Genomic DNA, 21,559 nt, shown 5'->3' with positions numbered 1-21,559 from the left:
ATCTCCCCCTTATATTGTATTAGTTTACCATAGATCCCCCCTTATATTGTATAATTTACCATAGATCCCCCCCTTATATTGTATTAGTTTACCATAGATCTCCCCCTTATATTGTATTAGTTTACCATAGATCTCCCCCTTATATTGTATTAGTTTACCATAGATCTCCCCCTTATATTGTATTAATTAACCATAGATCCCCCCTTATATTGTATTAATTTACCATAGATCTCCCCTTATATTGTATTAGTTTACCATAGATCTCCCCCTTATATTGTATTAGTTTACCATAGATCCCCCCCTTATATTGTATTAGTTTACCATAGATCTCCCCCTTATATTGTATTAATTAACCATAGATCTCTCCCTTATATTGTATTAATTTACCATAGATCTCCCCCTTATATTGTATTAATTAACCATAGATCCCCCCTTATATTGTATTAATTTACCATAGATCTCCCCTTATATTGTATTAGTTTACCATAGATCCCCCTTATATTGTATTAATTTACCATAGATCTCTCCCTTATATTGTATTAGTTTACCATAGATCTCCCCCTTATATTGTATTAGTTTACCATAGATCCCCCCTTATATTGTATTAATTTACCATAGATCCCCCCCTTATATTGTATTAGTTTACCATAGACCCCCCCCCCCCTTATATTGTATAATTTACCATAGATCTCCCCCTTATATTGTATAATTTACCATAGATCCCCCCCTTATATTGTATAATTTACCATATATCTCCCCCTTATATTGTATTAGTTTACCATAGATCTCCCCCCTATATTGTATTAGTTTACCATAGATCTCCCCCTTATATTGTATTAATTTATCATAGATCTCCCCCTTATATTGTATTAGTTTACCATAGATCCCCCCCTTATATTGTATTAGTTTACCATATATCTCCCCCTTATATTGTATTAGTTTACCATATATCCCCCCCTTATATTGTATTAGTTTACCATAGATCCCCCCTTATATTGTATTAGTTTACCATAGATCTCCCCCTTATATTGTATTAGTTTACCATAGATCCCCCCCTTATATTGTATTAGTTTACCATAGATCTCCCCCTTATATTGTATTAGTTTACCATAGATCCCCTCCTTATATTGTATTAATTTACCATAGATCTCTCCCTTATATTGTATTAGTTTACCATAGATCCCCCCCCCCCTTATATTGTATTAGTTTACCATAGATCTCCCCCTTATATTGTATTAGTTTACCATAGATCTCCCCCTTATATTGTATTAGTTTACCATAGATCCCCCCTTATATTGTATTAGTTTACCATAGATCTCCCCCTTATATTGTATTAGTTATAAGAAACAGATTGAGTTATGTCTACATCAGGAGGCTGTAATAGAACCCCGCATGTTTGTAACTCAACAGGTAACACTACATCGTATAACATCGTATAAATACCGCTAGTGCCAGAGAAATCACTTTAATTTACCTTTTATAATAAAAACAATGTGCAGGTACTCAGGATTTTTGGAGAACATGTTATCCATACTCAGGTCATTAAAATACATAAATCAGCAGTTTACTACAAAAAACCTTCTGCCGTGTTTAAATATCTATGATTAAATGTTTGATGTTGATATTAAATGAGCCAGTCTAAATCTAGGGATAATTATATCACCTAATTACTTTTATTTATATACTGAATGTTCCCTGTCATCGCTGTAACCGTAATTTAATTAAGTTTTAATCTGAAATAAGCCCAGTGAGTGATAATTAAACAGTAACTTAAATAAAAACTAGAAAATCTTTGTTGAAGACATGGAAGCCTTACTATTATGTAAAAATAATGCAGAAGGGGTCCAGTCCAATATGTGATCATTTCGTTTTTTTGTTTTTTTTTGTTTAACGTCCTATTAACAGTCAGGGTCATTTAAGGACGTGCCTGGTTTTGGAGGTGGAGGAAAGCCAGAGTACCCGGAGAAAAACCACCGGCCTACGGTCAATACCTGGCAACTGCCCCACATAGGTTTCGAACTCGCAACCCAGAGGTGGAGGGCTAGTGATAAAGTGTCGGGACAACTTAACCACTCGCCACCGTGGCCCCCAGATATGTGATCAGGTGTAGAAATCGATGTTATGACACTAAGTTGTAAATATGAACCAAATCTGTCAATGGTTAAAGATGTCACCGATTCACATAGGATATGGGACAGGGTGGGAGTCCAGGGGAACTGTATATGTCCCACCCCAACTGATATTCAAAATGGGGGTGGGGGGGGGGGGGGGGGGGGGGGGGGAGAAGCATGTTTTACTGAGCTGCTATTATGAACAAGGAGGTAGCTATGGTACATTCTACCTTCAAGCTGCCTTTTTTGTTGAACATTTGAAAATTCTTTTTCTGTTTCTTGAAGATTTGATGGTTTATGGTTTACAGACGGAACAGTCTACCATAATTACTTATTACTGAGGATTGTTTGAATCTTTCTGTAATTCTATCCTTCTGCATGATTAGAACGATTTTGGTTCTCTTACCCTTTACACAATTTCTGATTCTTCACATGATTTCTGACCCTTCTCACGATAGATGATGAGTATCAACAGAAATCTCAAAAATCACTGACAGCTAATTAATGATCACAACTGGACAAATCCTAAAATGTTGATTACCTAGACTGACCGAGTGTGACTGACCGATACATCAGAGACGAGGAATTATGATCAATGTCATCAGAAGGTTTGTAAACAGAGTCCAGACAGCACTCGGCCATTCATCAAAGTGATGGAAAGCATGGCATAACATTATAATTAAGGGACTGGGTACAGAAACATTCTTCAGTAATAATTGGTAATAATGATAATTCAGTTATACTGACATATAGGAAGTCAGTTCATCACAAAACTGACCACTAGCTGACACTGACGACTGTCGAGAGTGTGATACCCAGGGTTGTGAAAATAGTAGTAATGTAGTTTTGTTGATAATAGAAAAATTATAAATGTGTGTGAATTACCCTCCACCCAATAATTTATTGAGAATTTTCTGTTTTATTTTGGGGGGGGGGGGATTTTTATTTTTCACTCCAAATGGATGTATTTTGATGCTACATATTTAATTCGTTTTTCATAAAATTTGTGTCTACAGTATACTGAAAGTAGTCAAAATATGTACCACAACTTCTAATCAGGGGATATAACTTAGATTTCTCAAGAATAGCAGTTCAAATGAGTTATATTGTGTCACAACATTTTAAAGAAACGGAGCATAATGAAATATGATTAAGTTTGAAAACAGTATTAATTTGATCACACACTTTCTCAAAATCATATTGGTAAGACTTGTCCCTCCATCATGATAATGACTGGTTATATATTAGGGCTGATAGAGAAATAGATCGTCCTTCCATCATGATACTGACTAGTTATATATTAGGACTGATAGAGAAATAGATCGGTCAGACATTTTGTGCCATCAGTTTCAGACCACTGTCCAAACATCATCAATCTTCACAGTCACTACAGCCTTACTGGACCGTCCAGTGGACCAGTCAAATGTGAATAATGGCATTCCATCTCACCAATCATCAAATCCTACTTAAGAGGGCTCTTATCACACCCATGTGTGTGCAGACTGACCACAGCTGGCTGCAGACTGACCACATACACTGCACTCTGATAATAGGTATAATAATCAGGCTACTGAGTGATGAAAAGTGGAGACAGAAGTCCTGACTGACCAGAGAAATCCTGACTGACCAGAGAAATCCAAACTGACCAGAGAAATCCAAACTGACCAGAGAATTTCAAACTGACCAGAGAAATCCAGACTGACCAGAGAAATCCTGACTGACCAGAGAAATCCAAACTGACCAGAGAAATCCAAACTGACCAGAGAATTTCAAACTGACCAGAGAATTCCAAACTGACCAGAAAAATCCAAACTGACCAGAGAATTTCAAACTGACCAGAGAATTCCAAACTGACCAGAGAATTCCAAACTGACCAGAGAAATCCAAACTGACCAGAGAAATCCAAACTGACCAGAGAATTTCAAACTGACCAGAGAATTTCAAACTGACCAGAGAATTTCAAACTGACCAGAGAAATCCAGATTGACCAGAGAATAATGATAATGTATAAACCAGAATGGATGTTATTGGTAATCAGAGACAATTAGATATGATGGTATCAAGACTGTAGGGATCCTGTCCAGTCTGTGTATAATGATAATCTTTATCTGGTGTATGTAAAGACAGATTACTGACATGGTGGATACATGCATGTGTGTCGGGCTAAGTGTTAATTCATACGTATAAATCTCCACCAGATGATTACCACATAATAATGAATTGTCTCCCCTTGTTACATCTGTAATCTATCTGTGTGGACACTGGAGGACATTGGTACAGATGTAATTAATACACAAAACCAACCTCTCCTTCCTACATTGGTACACGATGTAATTAATACACAAAACCAACCTCTCCTTCCTGTAAACATGAACTTATCATGATATAAATACAGCGGATTGGTTTAATTTTCTCTCACCATATCCCTGACTTTATAAAAACTTTATACATAATCTTGATGTTCTCTAAAGATCTTGTGGATAATTTCAATGTTCCCTAACTTTATAAAAATCTTGGTGATGATTCCAATATTCTCTAACAACCAGCACCTGATTCACTGAAACCACACCACTGACTCCGCCACCGACAAGTGGAGTGTCTTTCAGTAACTTCAAGAAAAAACTAATATTTCAAAAATAATCTCCACAGCAGACTGAAAGCTAGAGGCTAGTCAGCAGTGCTGATTTGACACTCGGTACTGGCACAGAGAATCTGGTATTTCTTGTGTGAAAATGTTCATCTAAGCAATCTGCTACTGCCATACTTCTTAGGATGTCAATTGTGAGTTGTATCCCAGAAAACATGTTTTGTTAGGGGAAATTGTCTGTGCTTCTGTGGTCCACAAACCTAAATTAGAAGATTGAACTTTTTGAAATTGTGTATACCTATCAAAGCCAGCACACTTGTTAGAGCAGAGCGCCTTCCTTTTTGCTATTGATAACTATATTTTTGTTACTTTTGTTGGTTTTGTTTTGTTGATTGGGTTTTTTTTTTTTTTGGGGGGGGGGGGGGGGGGGGGGGGGAGGAGGTTGGTGGTAGGCTAATCGCTGGGCTGTAAGTATCTCCAGACATTGTTTATCGACACATAAATACAATAGGTACATCATACTCCTAAAACTAATTACAACATAGTACATCATTTACGGTATTACCGTGACTTTATATACATCTATATATAATATACCTATCATAAAGTCTATCTATTATACCTGTGAAATGGAAAGCTTTGGCCAATTTATATTCAATTTCCTTCAGTTTTCACTATTTACTATCTCATCCTGACTTCATAATTAAATTTTCATGAAGAAGCGGTCAGGAGTGTGTGTTGAAGTGGATATTAAATTCTTCAATAAAATCTGGATAACTGCAGTGTAAGCTGTAATATTCTGTCATATTTTACCATAATTACCTCAAATAAGCCCATCATCTCAGATATAAGCCTGCTCCAAAATGATGAGTCTGCATACTCTTTGAGCAACTTAGGTTTCAGCTGATATGATTTTGACTCCTTTTTCTATTTTAATGTCAAACCTAAAATTCTCAACAGTTTTCAGGATTGGCAGTAAATAGTTGTCCTAGACTGGCTCCTGTCTTAAAGATATTAAAACTATTGGTATAGAATTGGGCTTTATACGTTTTGGTTTCCAGGTTATGTCTGATAACAGGTTTCAATTTGAGGGGAATTAATCTAGTAAAATAATTTAGCTGGACAATTTTTTACAGAATTTTAGAGGCTTAGGTGTCCGTGTGTACTAGAATATACAGGGGAGATAACTACAGAACAGCATGGGAGATAACTACAGAACAACAAGGGAGATAACAACAGAACAACAAGGGAGATAACTACAGAACAACAAGGGAGATAACTACATAACAACAAGGGAGATAACTACAGAACAACAAGGGAGATAACTTCAAACCACCAAGGGAGATAACTACAGAAAAGCAGGGGAGATACTTTCAGAATATGTATGGACAATACCTATAGAATCTGTATGGAAGATAACTACAGAATCTGCAGGGGAGATAACTTCACAATCTGTAGGGGAAATAACAACCAAATTTGTAGGAGAGATAACTACACATTGACATGTCTGGTGGTTCTTTTGTCACTGCCACGATTCTTGCATTGACAATGTGACATTAACTAGATTATTACCTACTTTCACTCTCCTTCTTAACATTTAAGAAGCAAAAGACACATTTCTGTATCTTTTTAATGTTTAATGTCTCCGCTTATGCATTCTAAGGTAGAATTACTGTTTTTTTATCTTGTTTTACCCTTTTCTAACAATTTTGGTTAGAATCACAGTCATTTACACATCTCTTGTCATTTTCCTAAATATTAGTTTCCCTTTATTAATTTGATTTGAGCTAGAAATATGGATTTTTGTAAATGTTATTATTCTCCTGATGTTTCAGTTGATATTTCGCCCTGATTTTATCAATTCTGTGTTAGAATTACAATATTTATTTTACTGATTTTTAGATGAAATACGACACACTTAACATTATATTGGTTATATAAATGCCAAAAGCCTTCTGACACCACATTAGTACAAACCACTTGTAACCTGTACTAACATGTAACCACTGACACTGATCCCGATACTCTGATATCAAACATTTATAAATGTATAGGTCTACTGCACTGATGTATGCACTAGAAATATGCATGTCCAGGTTTTAGGGTTTCTCAAACAATCCATACATTTAATAATTTTTATACTATTATTCAAAACTTACAATGACATTGACATTTTGGAATTGAAAATTCATAGAAGTAAGATTTTGATGGGTTTTATTAAAAACACTTAATGAAGATATGTTTTGGTTATTTTGGTTTTCAATTAACTCAGGTGTTGTTCTGCTATAAACCTTAGAAAAATAATTAAAAACTATATCCCCCTCAGTTTTCTCTAATAAAAGAATAGAATTGTTAACAGTGATGTGAATTCAATTCGAGGAAGATATAGTTTGTTTAAAAATTTTGAGAAAATAATCCTTTGTTTCCAAGTTTTAAAATAACCAGAATTCAAACTTTCATAGAATTTGTGATGAAGTGTTTTTAGTTCTTGATCAAATTTATGATAAATATTTTCATTGTGAAGACAAATTTGTTTTAGTAACAGACAAACATGACAACACGCATTAATAGCAGATATGATGTTATGTTTCCACCAATCAAAAGTTTTACTTGTCACATGACCTGACTACTCACCAATCGTGTCTCCTCCAATAGTATTTGTCCCTCCCACCATAGAGTAGCGTGGAAACCCTGGCAGTGCACGAACAGTCCCAAGGCCTAGCCGATTTCGCGTCCACTGAAGCGTGCCCTGTCGGTTTTTCACTTCACATTGCAGCACAACAGTAGAGTTCTGAGTCGTCGTCGTGTTTTCGGGTTGGGCAGTGAATTGTTGGGATCCCAGCGCTAGAGGAACAAAAACAATATCAATAAGTTACTGTTGTAAAGCAAAAGATATCTGCCTAGACTGACAAATACTGACCAAGTATTGTCTTTCAGAATACATTGGGTAATATTGGCTAGACAATGAAAGATTTTGTTTAAATATAGCACCGGTTGTACAATTTCCATGGAAAAGGCTGGAGTATTTCAGACAAAATTAATAGGAAAACATATCTTTGTCATGCACTATAGTCTTTTTCCAACCTATTTCCATGGACAATAAATTTCCAATGGAATTCCAAGGAAAAACTCTGGATATTCCAGGGAAATTGACCGGACATTGGTAATGTGTCGTTAAATGACAGTCATCTGAAATAAAAGCATTATATCTATTGTCTTAACCACATTGCCAGTGAACTGTGACACATATTGTCAGTGAACTGTGACACACATTGTCAGTGAACTGTGACACACATTACCAGTGAACTGTGACACACATTGTCAGTGAACTGTGACACACATTGTCAGTGAACTGTGACACACATTGTCAGTGAACTGTGACACACATTGCCAGTGAACTGTAACACACATTGTCAGTGAACTGTGACACACATTGTCAGTGAACTGTGACACACATTACCAGTGAACTGTGACACACATTGTCAGTGAACTGTGACACACATTGTCAGTGAACTGTAACACACATTGTCAGTGAACTGTGACACACATTGTCAGTGAACTGTGACACACATTGTCAGTGAACTGTGACACACATTGTCAGTGAACTTTGACACACATTGCCAGTGAACTGTAACACATTGTCAATGAACTGTAACACACATTGTCAGTGAACTGTAACATACATTGTCAGTGAACTGTAACACACATTGTCAGTGAACTGTGACACACATTGTCAGTGAACTGTAACACATTGTCAGTGAACTGTAACACACATTGTCAGTGAACTGTGACACACATTGTCAGTGAACTGTAACACACATTGTCAGTGAACTGTAACACACATTGTCAGTGAACTGTAACACATTGTCAGTGAACTGTACCACACATTGTCAGTGAACTGTACCACACATTGTCAGTGAACTGTAACACACATTGTCAGTGAACTGTAACACATACATTGTATTGTCAGTGAACTGTGACATACATTGTCGGTGAACTGTAACACACATTGTCAGTGAACTGTGACACACATTGTCAGTGAACTGTGACACACATTGTCGGTGAACTGTAACACACATTGTCAGTGAACTGTAACACACATTGTCAGTGAACTGTGACACACATTGTCAGTGAACTGTGACACACATTGTCGGTGAACTGTAACACACATTGTCAGTGAACTGTGACACACATTGTCAGTGAACTGTGACACACATTGTCAGTGAACTGTAACACACATTGTCAGTGAACTGTGACACACATGGCTGATGTCCCTTTTCTGTAGAAAGCTATTAAACCTAGACAAATTAGATTAAAATTCAAAGTTAAGACTTTGACATGGTACACCTGACATAAATATGTAAGTATATACATATGTAAGAAATGTGCTCAAATGAGTTTACTTTCAGAAGTTACAACTCAATTAGCTGGTAGTAATGGTTCATTTCATGTTAGACACACAACAGATAATTACATTATACTGTCTCCTAACACAAAACACCGCCATTATAGATTGTTTTCAAGGGAATTATGGGTAAACAAAACTCATATATACTTGTCAATTTCGAAGAATTTCCAGGAAAGGGATTGTATTTGTTCAAAATTTCAAGCCCCAAAAAGAATATTTATGGACTTTTCCTTGGCAAACCAGCACAATTTATCTTTTAAATGTAATGTGTTTAAAAAAAAAACTCGAGTAAAAACCAAAATGTCAAATATGTTGAGAAAAGCTCCGTCCATTTCTTTCTACGGTCTCAGTCCCTTTAAAACTATATATTTTAAGTTGTTCTTTCTATTGGGCAAACTAGATGTTGAGAATGACAAACAACCAAAATACCCATGTCTGAATTTTGGGTCCAAATTCGGAAGTCATCTTCTCAAATCCTGAGGAATGAGTATCTATAAAGGTTGTGTGTGACCCAGACTAGGCTTTATTGACCTGAGGAGCATGTCAAACTTTCAGGTGACTCAGATGTTAGAGGATTACCAATAATGGCAGGTCGTCCCCCTCTGACATCTCCTTATGGTCAAATAAACCTTTAAACTTGGAGTAATTGTTATTTGTTCTATCTTAATTGGCTAACGTACATATTAGGAAAACATACAACACAACCCACCTGTTTTTTATCTTTCTAATTGAGTTATCAATAGGCTATTTCTGACATATAATTCTCAGACATGCTTTAATCAAATTATACAGAATTTTCATGGCCATCAGTGACATGCTTGGCGTACCAAAGTGCCACCTGCCAGAATTCCTCAAAGAGACATTCAGGTTACCAATTTGGTTTTATGGTGTATAGGTCACCATTACTCTATATTACTACAAACATTGGAAACCAACCATTGAGATGTCTGGACGTACCACTACAAACATTGGAAACCAACCATTGTCTGGATGTACCACTACAAACATTGGAAACCAACCATTGAGATGTCTGGACGTACCACTACAAACATTGGAAACCAACCATTGTCTGGACGTACCACTACAAACATTGGAAACCAACCATTGTCTGGACGTACCACTACAAACATTGGAAACCAACCATTGAGATGTCTGGACGTACCACTACAAACATTGGAAACCAACCATTGAGATGTCTGGACATACCACTACAAACATTGGAAACCAACCATTGTCTGGATGTACCACTACAAACATTGGAAACCAACCATTGAGATGTCTGGACGTACCACTACAAACATTGGAAACCAACCATTGTCTGGACATACCACTACAAACATTGGAAACCAACCATTGTCTGGACGTACCACTACAAACATTGGAAACCAACCATTGTCTGGACGTACCACTACAAACATTGGAAACCAACCATTGTCTGGACGTACCACTACAAACATTGGAAACCAACCATTGTCTGGACATACCACTACAAACATTGGAAACCAACCATTGTCTGGACGTACCACTACAAACATTGGAAACCAACCATTGTCTGGACGTACCACTACAAACATTGGAAACCAACCATTGTCTGGACATACCACTACAAACATTGGAAACCAACCATTGAGATGTCTGGACGTACCACTACAAACATTGGAAACCAACCATTGAGATGTCTGGACGTACCACTACAAACATTGGAAACCAACCATTGTCTGGACATACCACTACAAACATTGGAAACCAACCATTGTCTGGACGTACCACTACAAACATTGGAAACCAACCATTGAGATGTCTGGACGTACCACTACAAACATTGGAAACCAACCATTGTCTGGACGTACCACTACAAACATTGGAAACCAACCATTGAGATGTCTGGACGTACCACTACAAACATTGGAAACCAACCATTTAGATGTCTGGACGTACCACTACAAACATTGGAAACCAACCATTGAGATGTCTGGACGTACCACTACAAACATTGGAAACCAACCATTGTCTGGACGTACCACTACAAACATTGGAAACCAACCATTGAGATGTCTGGACGTACCACTACAAACATTGGAAACCAACCATTGTCTGGACGTACCACTACAAACATTGGAAACCAACCATTGAGATGTCTGGACGTACCACTACAAACATTGGAAACCAACCATTTAGATGTCTGGACATACCACTACAAACATTGGAAACCAACCATTGAGATGTCTGGACGTACCACTACAAACATTGGAAACCAACCATTGTCTGGACGTACCACTACAAACATTGGAAACCAACCATTGAGATGTCTGGACGTACCACTACAAACATTGGAAACCAACCATTGTCTGGACGTACCACTACAAACATTGGAAACCAACCATTGAGATGTCTGGACATACCACTACAAACATTGGAAACCAACCATTGTGATGTCTGGACGTACCACTACAAACATTGGAAACCAACCATTTAGATGTCTGGACATACCACTACAAACATTGGAAACCAACCATTGTGATGTCTGGACGTACCACTACAAACATTGGAAACCAACCATTGTCTGGACGTACCACTACAAACATTGGAAACCAACCATTGAGATGTCTGGACGTACCACTACAAACATTGGAAACCAACCATTGAGATGTCTGGACATACCACTACAAACATTGGAAACCAACCATTGAGACGTCTGGACATACCACTACAAACATTGGAAACCAACCATTGAGACGTCTGGACGTACCACTACAAACATTGGAAACCAACCATTGAGATGTCTGGACGTACCACTACAAACCTTGGAAACCAACCATTGTCTGGACATACCACTACAAACATTGGAAACCAACCATTGAGATGTCTGGACATACCACTACAAACATTGGAAACCAACCATTGTCTGGACGTACCACTACAAACATTGGAAACCAACCATTTAGATGTCTGGACGTACCACTACAAACATTGGAAACCAACCATTGAGATGTCTGGACGTACCACTACAAACATTGGAAACCAACCATTGTCTGGACGTACCACTACAAACATTGGAAACCAACCATTGAGATGTCTGGACATACCACTACAAACATTGGAAACCAACCATTGTCTGGACGTACCACTACAAACATTGGAAACCAACCATTGAGATGTCTGGACGTACCACTACAAACATTGGAAACCAACCATTGTCTGGACGTACCACTACAAACATTGGAAACCAACCATTGAGATGTCTGGACGTACCACTACAAACATTGGAAACCAACCATTGTCTGGACGTACCACTACAAACATTGGAAACCAACCATTGAGATGTCTGGACGTACCACTACAAACATTGGAAACCAACCATTGAGATGTCTGGACGTACCACTACAAACATTGGAAACCAACCATTGTCTGGACGTACCACTACAAACATTGGAAACCAACCATTGTCTGGACGTACCACTACAAACATTGGAAACCATTGAGATGTCTGGACATACCACTACAAACATTGGAAACCAACCATTGTCTTGACATACCACTACAAACATTGGAAACCAACCATTGTCTGGACGTACCACTACAAACATTGGAAACCAACCATTGAGATGTCTGGACGTACCACTACAAACATTGGAAACCAACCATTGAGATGTCTGGACGTACCACTACAAACATTGGAAACCAACCATTGTCTGGACGTACCACTACAAACATTGGAAACCAACCATTGAGATGTCTGGACGTACCACTACAAACATTGGAAACCAACCATTGTCTGGACATACCACTACAAACATTGGAAACCAACCATTGTCTGGACGTACCACTACAAACATTGGAAACCAACCATTGTCTGGACGTACCACTACAAACATTGGAAACCAACCATTGAGATGTCTGGACATACCACTACAAACATTGGAAACCAACCATTGTCTGGACATACCACTACAAACATTGGAAACCAACCATTCAGATGTCTGGACGTACCACTACAAACATTGGAAACCAACCATTGTCTGGACGAACCACTACAAACATTGGAAACCAACCATTGAGACGTCTGGATGACGTACCACTACAAACATTGGAAACCAACCATTGTCTGGACGTACCACTACAAACATTGGAAACCAACCATTGTCTGGACGTACCACTACAAACATTGGAAACCAACCATTGAGATGTCTGGACGTACCACTACAAACATTGGAAACCAACCATTGTCTGGACGTACCACTACAAACATTGGAAACCAACCATTGTCTGGACGTACCACTACTAACATTGGAAACCAACCATTGAGATGTCTGGACGTACCACTACAAACATTGGAAACCAACCATTGTCTGGACGTACCACTACTAACATTGGAAACCAACCATTGAGATGTCTGGACGTACCACTACAAACATTGGAAACCAACCATTGTCTGGACGTACCACTACTAACATTGGAAACCAACCATTGAGATGTCTGGACGTACCACTACAAACATTGGAAACCAACCATTGTCTGGACGTACCACTACAAACATTGGAAACCAACCATTGAGATGTCTGGACATACCACTACAAACATTGGAAACCAACCATTGTCTGGACATACCACTACAAACATTGGAAACCAACCATTCAGATGTCTGGACGTACCACTACAAACATTGGAAACCAACCATTGTCTGGACGAACCACTACAAACATTGGAAACCAACCATTGAGACGTCTGGATGACGTACCACTACAAACATTGGAAACCAACCATTGTCTGGACGTACCACTACAAACATTGGAAACCAACCATTGTCTGGACGTACCACTACTAACATTGGAAACCAACCATTGAGATGTCTGGACGTACCACTACAAACATTGGAAACCAACCATTGTCTGGACGTACCACTACAAACATTGGAAACCAACCATTGTCTGGACGTACCACTACTAACATTGGAAACCAACCATTGAGATGTCTGGACGTACCACTACAAACATTGGAAACCAACCATTGTCTGGACGTACCACTACAAACATTGGAAACCAACCATTGTCTGGACGTACCACTACAAACATTGGAAACCAACCATTGAGATGTCTGGACGTACCACTACAAACATTGGAAACCAACCATTGTCTGGACGTACCACTACAAACATTGGAAACCAACCATTGAGACGTCTGGACGTACCACTACAAACATTGGAAACCAACCATTGTCTGGACGTACCACTACAAACATTGGAAACCAACCATTGTCTGGATGTACCACTACAAACATTGGAAACCAACCATTGTCTGGACGTACCACTACAAACATTGGAAACCAACCATTGAGATGTCTGGATGATGTACCACTACAAACATTGGAAACCAACCATTGTCTGGACGTACCACTACAAACATTGGAAACCAACCATTCAGATGTCTGGACGTACCACTACAAACATTGGAAACCAACCATTGTCTGGACGTACCACTACAAACATTGGAAACCAACCATTGAGATGTCTGGACGTACCACTACAAACATTGGAAACCAACCATTGTCTGGATGTACCACTACAAACATTGGAAACCAACCATTGTCTGGACGTACCACTACAAACATTGGAAACCAACCATTGAGATGTCTGGACGTACCACTACAAACATTGGAAACCAACTATTGTCTGGACGTACCACTACAAACATTGGAAACCAACCATTCAGATGTCTGGACGTACCACTACAAACATTGGAAACCAACCATTGTCTGGACGTACCACTACAAACATTGGAAACCAACCATTGAGATGTCTGGACGTACCACTACAAACATTGGAAACCAACCATTGTCTGGACGTACCAACGTTACTGAATACCTCTGTTACCAAATACATTCTGTAATAAGCCTGGGGGCCAACCCATACATTTTATTTGACTCAAAGTTTATAAGCAGTTGACGTTTTGCTGGGCAATGATTATACTAGCCCCTAACGCTACAATATCAAAATCATAATTTTGTTCCTATATCTGGTTCTAAGAAATCCGAAGTATCAAACTCAGGGGAGATAATCTAGTGCAAGAATTTTAATACCTGTTCAATTCTTTACAAGAAATTAGTGGCTGGTAGCCATTCTAGGCAATGATCTTTTGCTAGGTTCTCTTTTAAATGAAATGTATTAGACATAGGGTGGGCTTATTACATGGCATGGGTGTGTATGCCCATCTGAGTAGACAATATTGGTGATTGTAAGTTGGTATAATTTGTTTAAAAATTGTTGTAAAATAATAAAAAAAAAAAAAAAAAATTTTCTTTTATATTTACTGCCAAATAAAAACAATATAGCAATTTGAATTTTGTCTGATTTGCTCTGTCAGCCACTGTCTTGTAATTTTCTACAGATTTCCACATTTCTAAGTGATTTCAATTTTTATGTTTTCACCCCGAGGATCGCTCACTCTAACTGCCGGGAAGATTTCACTGTGATACACTCAATGGTCCAGTCTAAAGGACAGCAGTCTTTCACAATCATGTATGATTCATTCATTAACCCGAATTTCAAAATACTACACTTTCTTTATTAAATTGTCAGTTAATCATTCCATTACGATGTCTGCAAGAACATCTACGACCTGGGTTGTAATTCGGTGACTGGTTCTATATAGAGAAAGAGATGTTGATAACTACAGATGGACAGTCGGTCCTGGTAACGAATTCTAAAATTGTCAATCCAAACTATGTTACTGAACTTGACGTAATCAGAACAAATGTTTCCTATGATGATAAAAGACAAACTCCTTCATGGAAAGAGCTGGCAGGTTTACTTTATGTGAAAGATAATTTACATTTTATCTATTTTTAACAGAGTTGTCTCCTTTCAAATTCTATTTGAACCGGTGTCCATTATGCATGTATTTTTTCGGAAAATTTTGAAAAATATGTTCTTGCGTACTTTCAAAATATATCATTACCTAATTGACAACATAAAAAAAACAGCTAAAAGATTTTTTGACAATTCTAAATTCTTTGAAAAGGAGATACATGACTAGGTGAACAGTATACAGCCAAAAAGGTAGCATACATCCTTAAGTCTCCATGTCAGAGATAGGAAGCATACATCCTTAAGTCTCCATGTCAGAGATAGGTAGCATACATCCTTAAGTCTCCATGTCAGAGATAGGTAGCATACATCCTTAAGTCGAGGGATCCATGTCACAGTAAGATAGCATACATCCTTATAAGTCTCCATGTCACAGTAAGATAGCATACATCCTAAGTCTCCATGTCACAGTAAGGTAGCATACAGCCTTAAGTCTCCACATCACAGTAAGGTAGCATACACCCTTAAGTCTCCATATCACAGTAAGATAGCATACATCCTTAAGTCTCCATATCACAGTAAGATAGCATACATCCTTAAGTCTCCATATCACAGTAAGATAGCATACATCGTAAGTCTCCATGTCACAGTAAGGTAGCATACAGCCTTAAGTCTCCACATCACAGTAAGGTAGCATACACCCTTAAGTCTCCATATCACAGTAAGATAGCATACATTTTCCATATCTAAGTTAAGACAACATACACCCTTTAAAGTCTCCATTAAGACACAATATGGTTACCATAGATACTTGATTTACTATATTAATCCTGCTAATGATCTGATTTTGTTTAGAGAATGACCTGGTGTCTGTACCCAGATGTTACGAAATGGTCCAAAAAACTTCTTTTAAGTTCAGACCACCCATGCTATTGTTCAACAATGTATATTTCAAATTTAGTTTTGAATTGTCTTCTTATCTGAAAAAAAGATATATTAAAGTGTATGTAAGTCATCTGGTTTCTGAGAATTGCCTTGACGTCCCAAATTGTGTTGTCTGGAAAACAGGAGGCATCCGCTAGGTCAGAGTGTACAAATCTTACTGTATAAAGAGTTAATTCCTAACCAAAGTTAAATGTTTGAACTGACTAGCAGAAATATGTCTTTACTGCATTAGAATATATTTTTTGATTCTAAAAAAAAAGTCATTTTAATGAGAGCATGGAATCCATCTACAATTTATGGAAATGAACCAGTTAACCATCAAACTATAACCAAGGACTTCTAATCCATCACATTATTTAGACACATGGATACATAATTATACACAGCACTAATTAGTGAGATTAACACTGAAAACACAGCCTCCAGTCAGCTAATGATAAATCACCAGTGGGAATTATACTAAATGTGGTGATGACATTGTCTAATGTAAACAAGTTCAGGTATCCATGGTAACATTACCTATGTCATATGTTCATGGTGACTTCATCAAGGTCATGTTTCAAATGATGTTATCAATGTCCAAGGTCATGACTGTCCATAGTGATGATACCAAGGTCATGACTGTCAATAGTGACATTATACCAAGGTCATGAATAGCCAGGGTGACATTACCAAGGTCATGACAGTCCATAGAGGGATGATACCAAGGTCATGACTGTCAATAGTGACATTATACCAAGGTCATGAATAGCCACGGTGACATTACCAAGGTCATGACAGTCCATAGGGACATTATCAATTTTATAACTGTCCAAAGTGACATTACTAAGGTGTTGTGATCAATATCAGAGAACATGCCAGTGGAGGAAATGAGGATGGTGGTGAAGGGGAGAGGGAGATTTGGGGCAGAGGAGGGAGGGGGAGGGGGGATTTGGGGCAGAGGAGGGAGAGGAGATTGATCACCTTAGTTATGACTGTCTCAAACAGCTCCAGATAGGAAGATTAGTGGTGTATAGACCATTGGCTATGTTACCTGATGGATGTTGTAAAGACATTTGGCAGATGTATTGAGGTGTTGGGAGTGCTGTCAGAACATCCACAGGTGTGAATGTGCGTGTAAAACACGTAATTAGACTGTGATCCTCTCATAAGGATGTCAGGGGAGGACGGCAGGGGAAAAACTAGGGTATGTGGTACGCTTCTGTTTATCAACTCAGCAACAAATGTCTGGTGGGTTTAATATAGACATACATCAAACATACTCCGATTGTATGGACTAATGAGCTGTATTACTAAAAGAGAAAAATAAAGGTCTCAGGTAATTTTTTTGATACATAACATAACAAATTGTCATATATCTATATATAATGCTGTATTGACTTCTATTGCCTGTTATAGCCTTGACCTTTCCAACAGTGTCTTTGCATACGTTAAGCATGAACAACCAGGTGAGGGTTTGTGGTAGTAGATGGTGACTACCTCCCCACACAAACTGTTTTTCTAAGTGCCCTGGGCCTTAATCATTACAGTGTATACACTAGAGGGATAGAGCCACACACCCCAGACACTGACCACCTCATTTGTGTTGTATTTGTTTGATGCTTTACCAACTAAGTTATTAAATGGCAACTTTCTCAGCACAAAGACATAGAAGGAAGGTGTTCTATAACGACTATATCTATACTATACCAGAATATGTATACTTCTTTACAAACAGATATGGGAGGAAGGCGTTCTGTAACAAAAATATCTTTACTATACCAAAATATGTATACTTCATAACACAAAGACATGGAAGGAAGGTGTTCTATAACGACCATATCTACACTAAACCAAAATATTTATACTTCTTAACATACAGGTATTAACTAGATCTTCTTGATTTTCTCATAAATCCTTATCATTATCTACATACAAAGTCATAATTGGAAATATAAACTCTTTATTATATCTATAAATTTTATCATGAACAACGTTAACTTTCTCACTGAAGGTGTCGACAGACCAAATATGCCCACAAGACGACTCTTAGAGATAAGTTTACACACAAGTGCTAATTACTTCCACTGTGTTTTGCCATGCCAGATAAAAATGGGCATTCAGAGTCTTACAGACACTTGAATCATAATCATATGGCCTCTTGCAAAAAACTTGCTGTTCCAAGTCGAATGAACACTTGAATCATAATCATATCGCCTCTTGTAAAAAATGGATATTCCTAGTTGGATGAACACTTGAATCCTAATTGTATTGCTTCTGAAGGCATCTCTGTCCTTCCACAGACACATATTTGTCAATGAAGCTAAACATTTGCATCGGCCTGTCTTTCCTGTTGCCAAATTGATGTCTCAAGAGCAAGTTATTGAAAGATCCAAGACGTAGACCCTGGTGCATGGGAGATGATCTTAGCTAGGACTTGTTTTGTATCATGACAAATTGTCTACCGTTCACCTTGGCACAGATAATAGGTAGACGTGTATAATGACGTCAGTATATTTCATGGGATATATAGATCTGTCAAACATGCTCCGTTGCCAGGATACGATTTGAAATAGAATTTTATGTTTAGGTTCTGTCACATTATAACAACTTTTTTCTCCCCAAACGTTGACAAATATATATGAGAATGACTCCATCACATAGTTGCAATTTTTTTTCTTCCTGAACATTGACATTAGTATGATTCTGACAGACCATTATATTTTTTCATTCTCCCTAAACGTTGACATATATATACATAAAGAAATGTCTTTTTCATTTCTCTTTCCATGACAAAAATAATCTCCTGAAGCTATGGGACTATTTTGGAATCTTTCCATGAACTAAGGAATATTCCTAGAAGATTGGAAACAATTTCATAACTCTAATTTTGTCCATGTAGTTTCTACACTTCACACCAGGACTGTATAACCCATTGTAACTTTTTCCTGTAGGCTTGTGACAACCTTTTTGTTTTCCAGTTCTGTCAATGAGTTTTCACACCTGCCAGGAAGACACAATTACCCAGGGGCTTGACAATCCCCCAGGAACCATAGCTGGACAGCAGTGGATAATTCCCAAAGTTTAATTTTGTCGTTAGGTCAGAGAGCGACGGTGGATGATTCCCTAAGTTTAATTTTGTCGTTAGTTCAGAGAGCAACGGTGCAACAGTATCTGAGATGGGAATGTCAGCCATTTTACATTGCTCCACCATAAGATTACACCTACCTGACAGGCGTGGGCCCAGACACACCAATCAGGCCAGACATTGCTTAATCTTCAGGTGATTAATTAACATAGTCACACGACATATGACCTGTTACCATAGTAACATGACACTATCCTAAAACATGACGCATCAATACCCATTGAGACATATGACACAGACATTGAGACATGACAGACTGTTGCCATAGAAACATGGTACAGGCTGTTGCTATGGTTAAAATAATGCTATGTTGCTATGGTAACACCATGGTAACCCTATCTGAGGCCGCCAAAAAATAACAAAATAAGCTAATATACCCAGGCTCCATATCAGAACATGAATCTATGAATCTTGGTGGTAGTTTTAATTAGAATGACATTTTAAAATGCAACCTCAAACTCTTCAGCAAGAAATCAAGTCCTAAGTTGGTAAAACTTATCCTTTTCGTTATTTCAAGTATTGGTAAGTATGTTGTAACATACTTGTCACCTGCGTAAGAACATTAACAACTGTCAGTAAACGAGCTGTATTAAATTAATCACAACAAACGAGAACACCTCTTGGTAACATCAGTAAACTCAAAGAAACTCCCATCTGTTTCCACGACAACTCACCTCCCGTAAGACCTTCCAGTATTCAGCCTTCCAATAATCAGTACAATTCAATTTGTAATTTGTCATGTTGGGTATAAACAGACACTTAGAGAGAGTACCGTCCAGGTAGGGCAATTATTCCTCAAAGACTGGTATCCATGGCAACCTACTCCAAATAACATCACACCTGTGTTTGAAGATGATGTAACAATGTACCTACCATGTAGGTAAACATCCCTGTAGGTCTCCTGGCAACATCAAACAGTTGCTATGACAACACAAGCTAGATACACAAAAAACCATGGTAATAATTGAGGATGACATCATTAGTGTATGACATCATCTCCAATTAATTACAAACACAGGTGATAAGGTTTAAAACCTTATTTTACTGCCACCATGTGATTCTGAACAGTTTGTCAAGGTCATGTAATAATTCTAAGATAAATTGTTTGTCAAGGTCATGTAATAATTCTGAGATCAATTGTTTGAAAATTACATCCTGAGTAATTTGTTTCCTAAACTAGCATAATAATACATTAAAATATCTCTATCGTATACATCATGGGACTTGTGTTAGAGTTAAGGTTGTATGCTACCTTACACATTATACCTGGGATTTGTGTTCGAGTTAAGGTTGTATGCTACCTTACACATTATATTTGTGTTAGAGTTAAGGGTATATGCTACCTTACACATTATACCTGGGATTTGTGTTAGAGTTAAGGTTGTATGCTACCTTACACATTATATTTGTGTTAGAGTTTCTTCCCTTATTACCGATTTAAATTGTTTATATTTGACAATGCACTGAAATTTGACTGTGCTAAAATTAGTAAGTTTACAGTATATATCATAGCATTATCACTCACCAGGCTCAGATTCAAACCTAAAAGTGATCATGTGTGTACATTTGATGTCAATTA

General features: G+C 37.7%; 1 protein-coding gene across 4 annotated transcripts in view; it reads right to left on the bottom strand.

Annotated features, from left to right (window-relative positions):
* The window catches only part of LOC117340282 (kin of IRRE-like protein 1), a 378,740-nt gene that overhangs the window by 37,070 nt on the left and 320,111 nt on the right, over positions 1-21,559 (bottom strand). For all 4 annotated transcript variants that reach the window (XR_004535419.1, XM_033902047.1, XM_033902049.1 and 1 more), the window contains one exon: positions 7,333-7,542. Coding sequence is in view for 3 of the 4 variants with exons in the window: in XM_033902047.1 (XP_033757938.1) it covers positions 7,333-7,542 (210 nt within the window). In the remaining variant the exon portion in view is untranslated. The remainder of the gene's footprint in view (positions 1-7,332; positions 7,543-21,559) is intronic.

Source organism: Pecten maximus, chromosome 13, assembly GCF_902652985.1.
Source record: "Pecten maximus chromosome 13, xPecMax1.1, whole genome shotgun sequence".
NCBI lineage: Eukaryota > Metazoa > Mollusca > Bivalvia > Pectinida > Pectinidae > Pecten > Pecten maximus.
The sequence above is the reverse complement of the archived record's forward strand: the minus strand, read 5'-3'. Positions and strand labels throughout refer to the sequence as shown.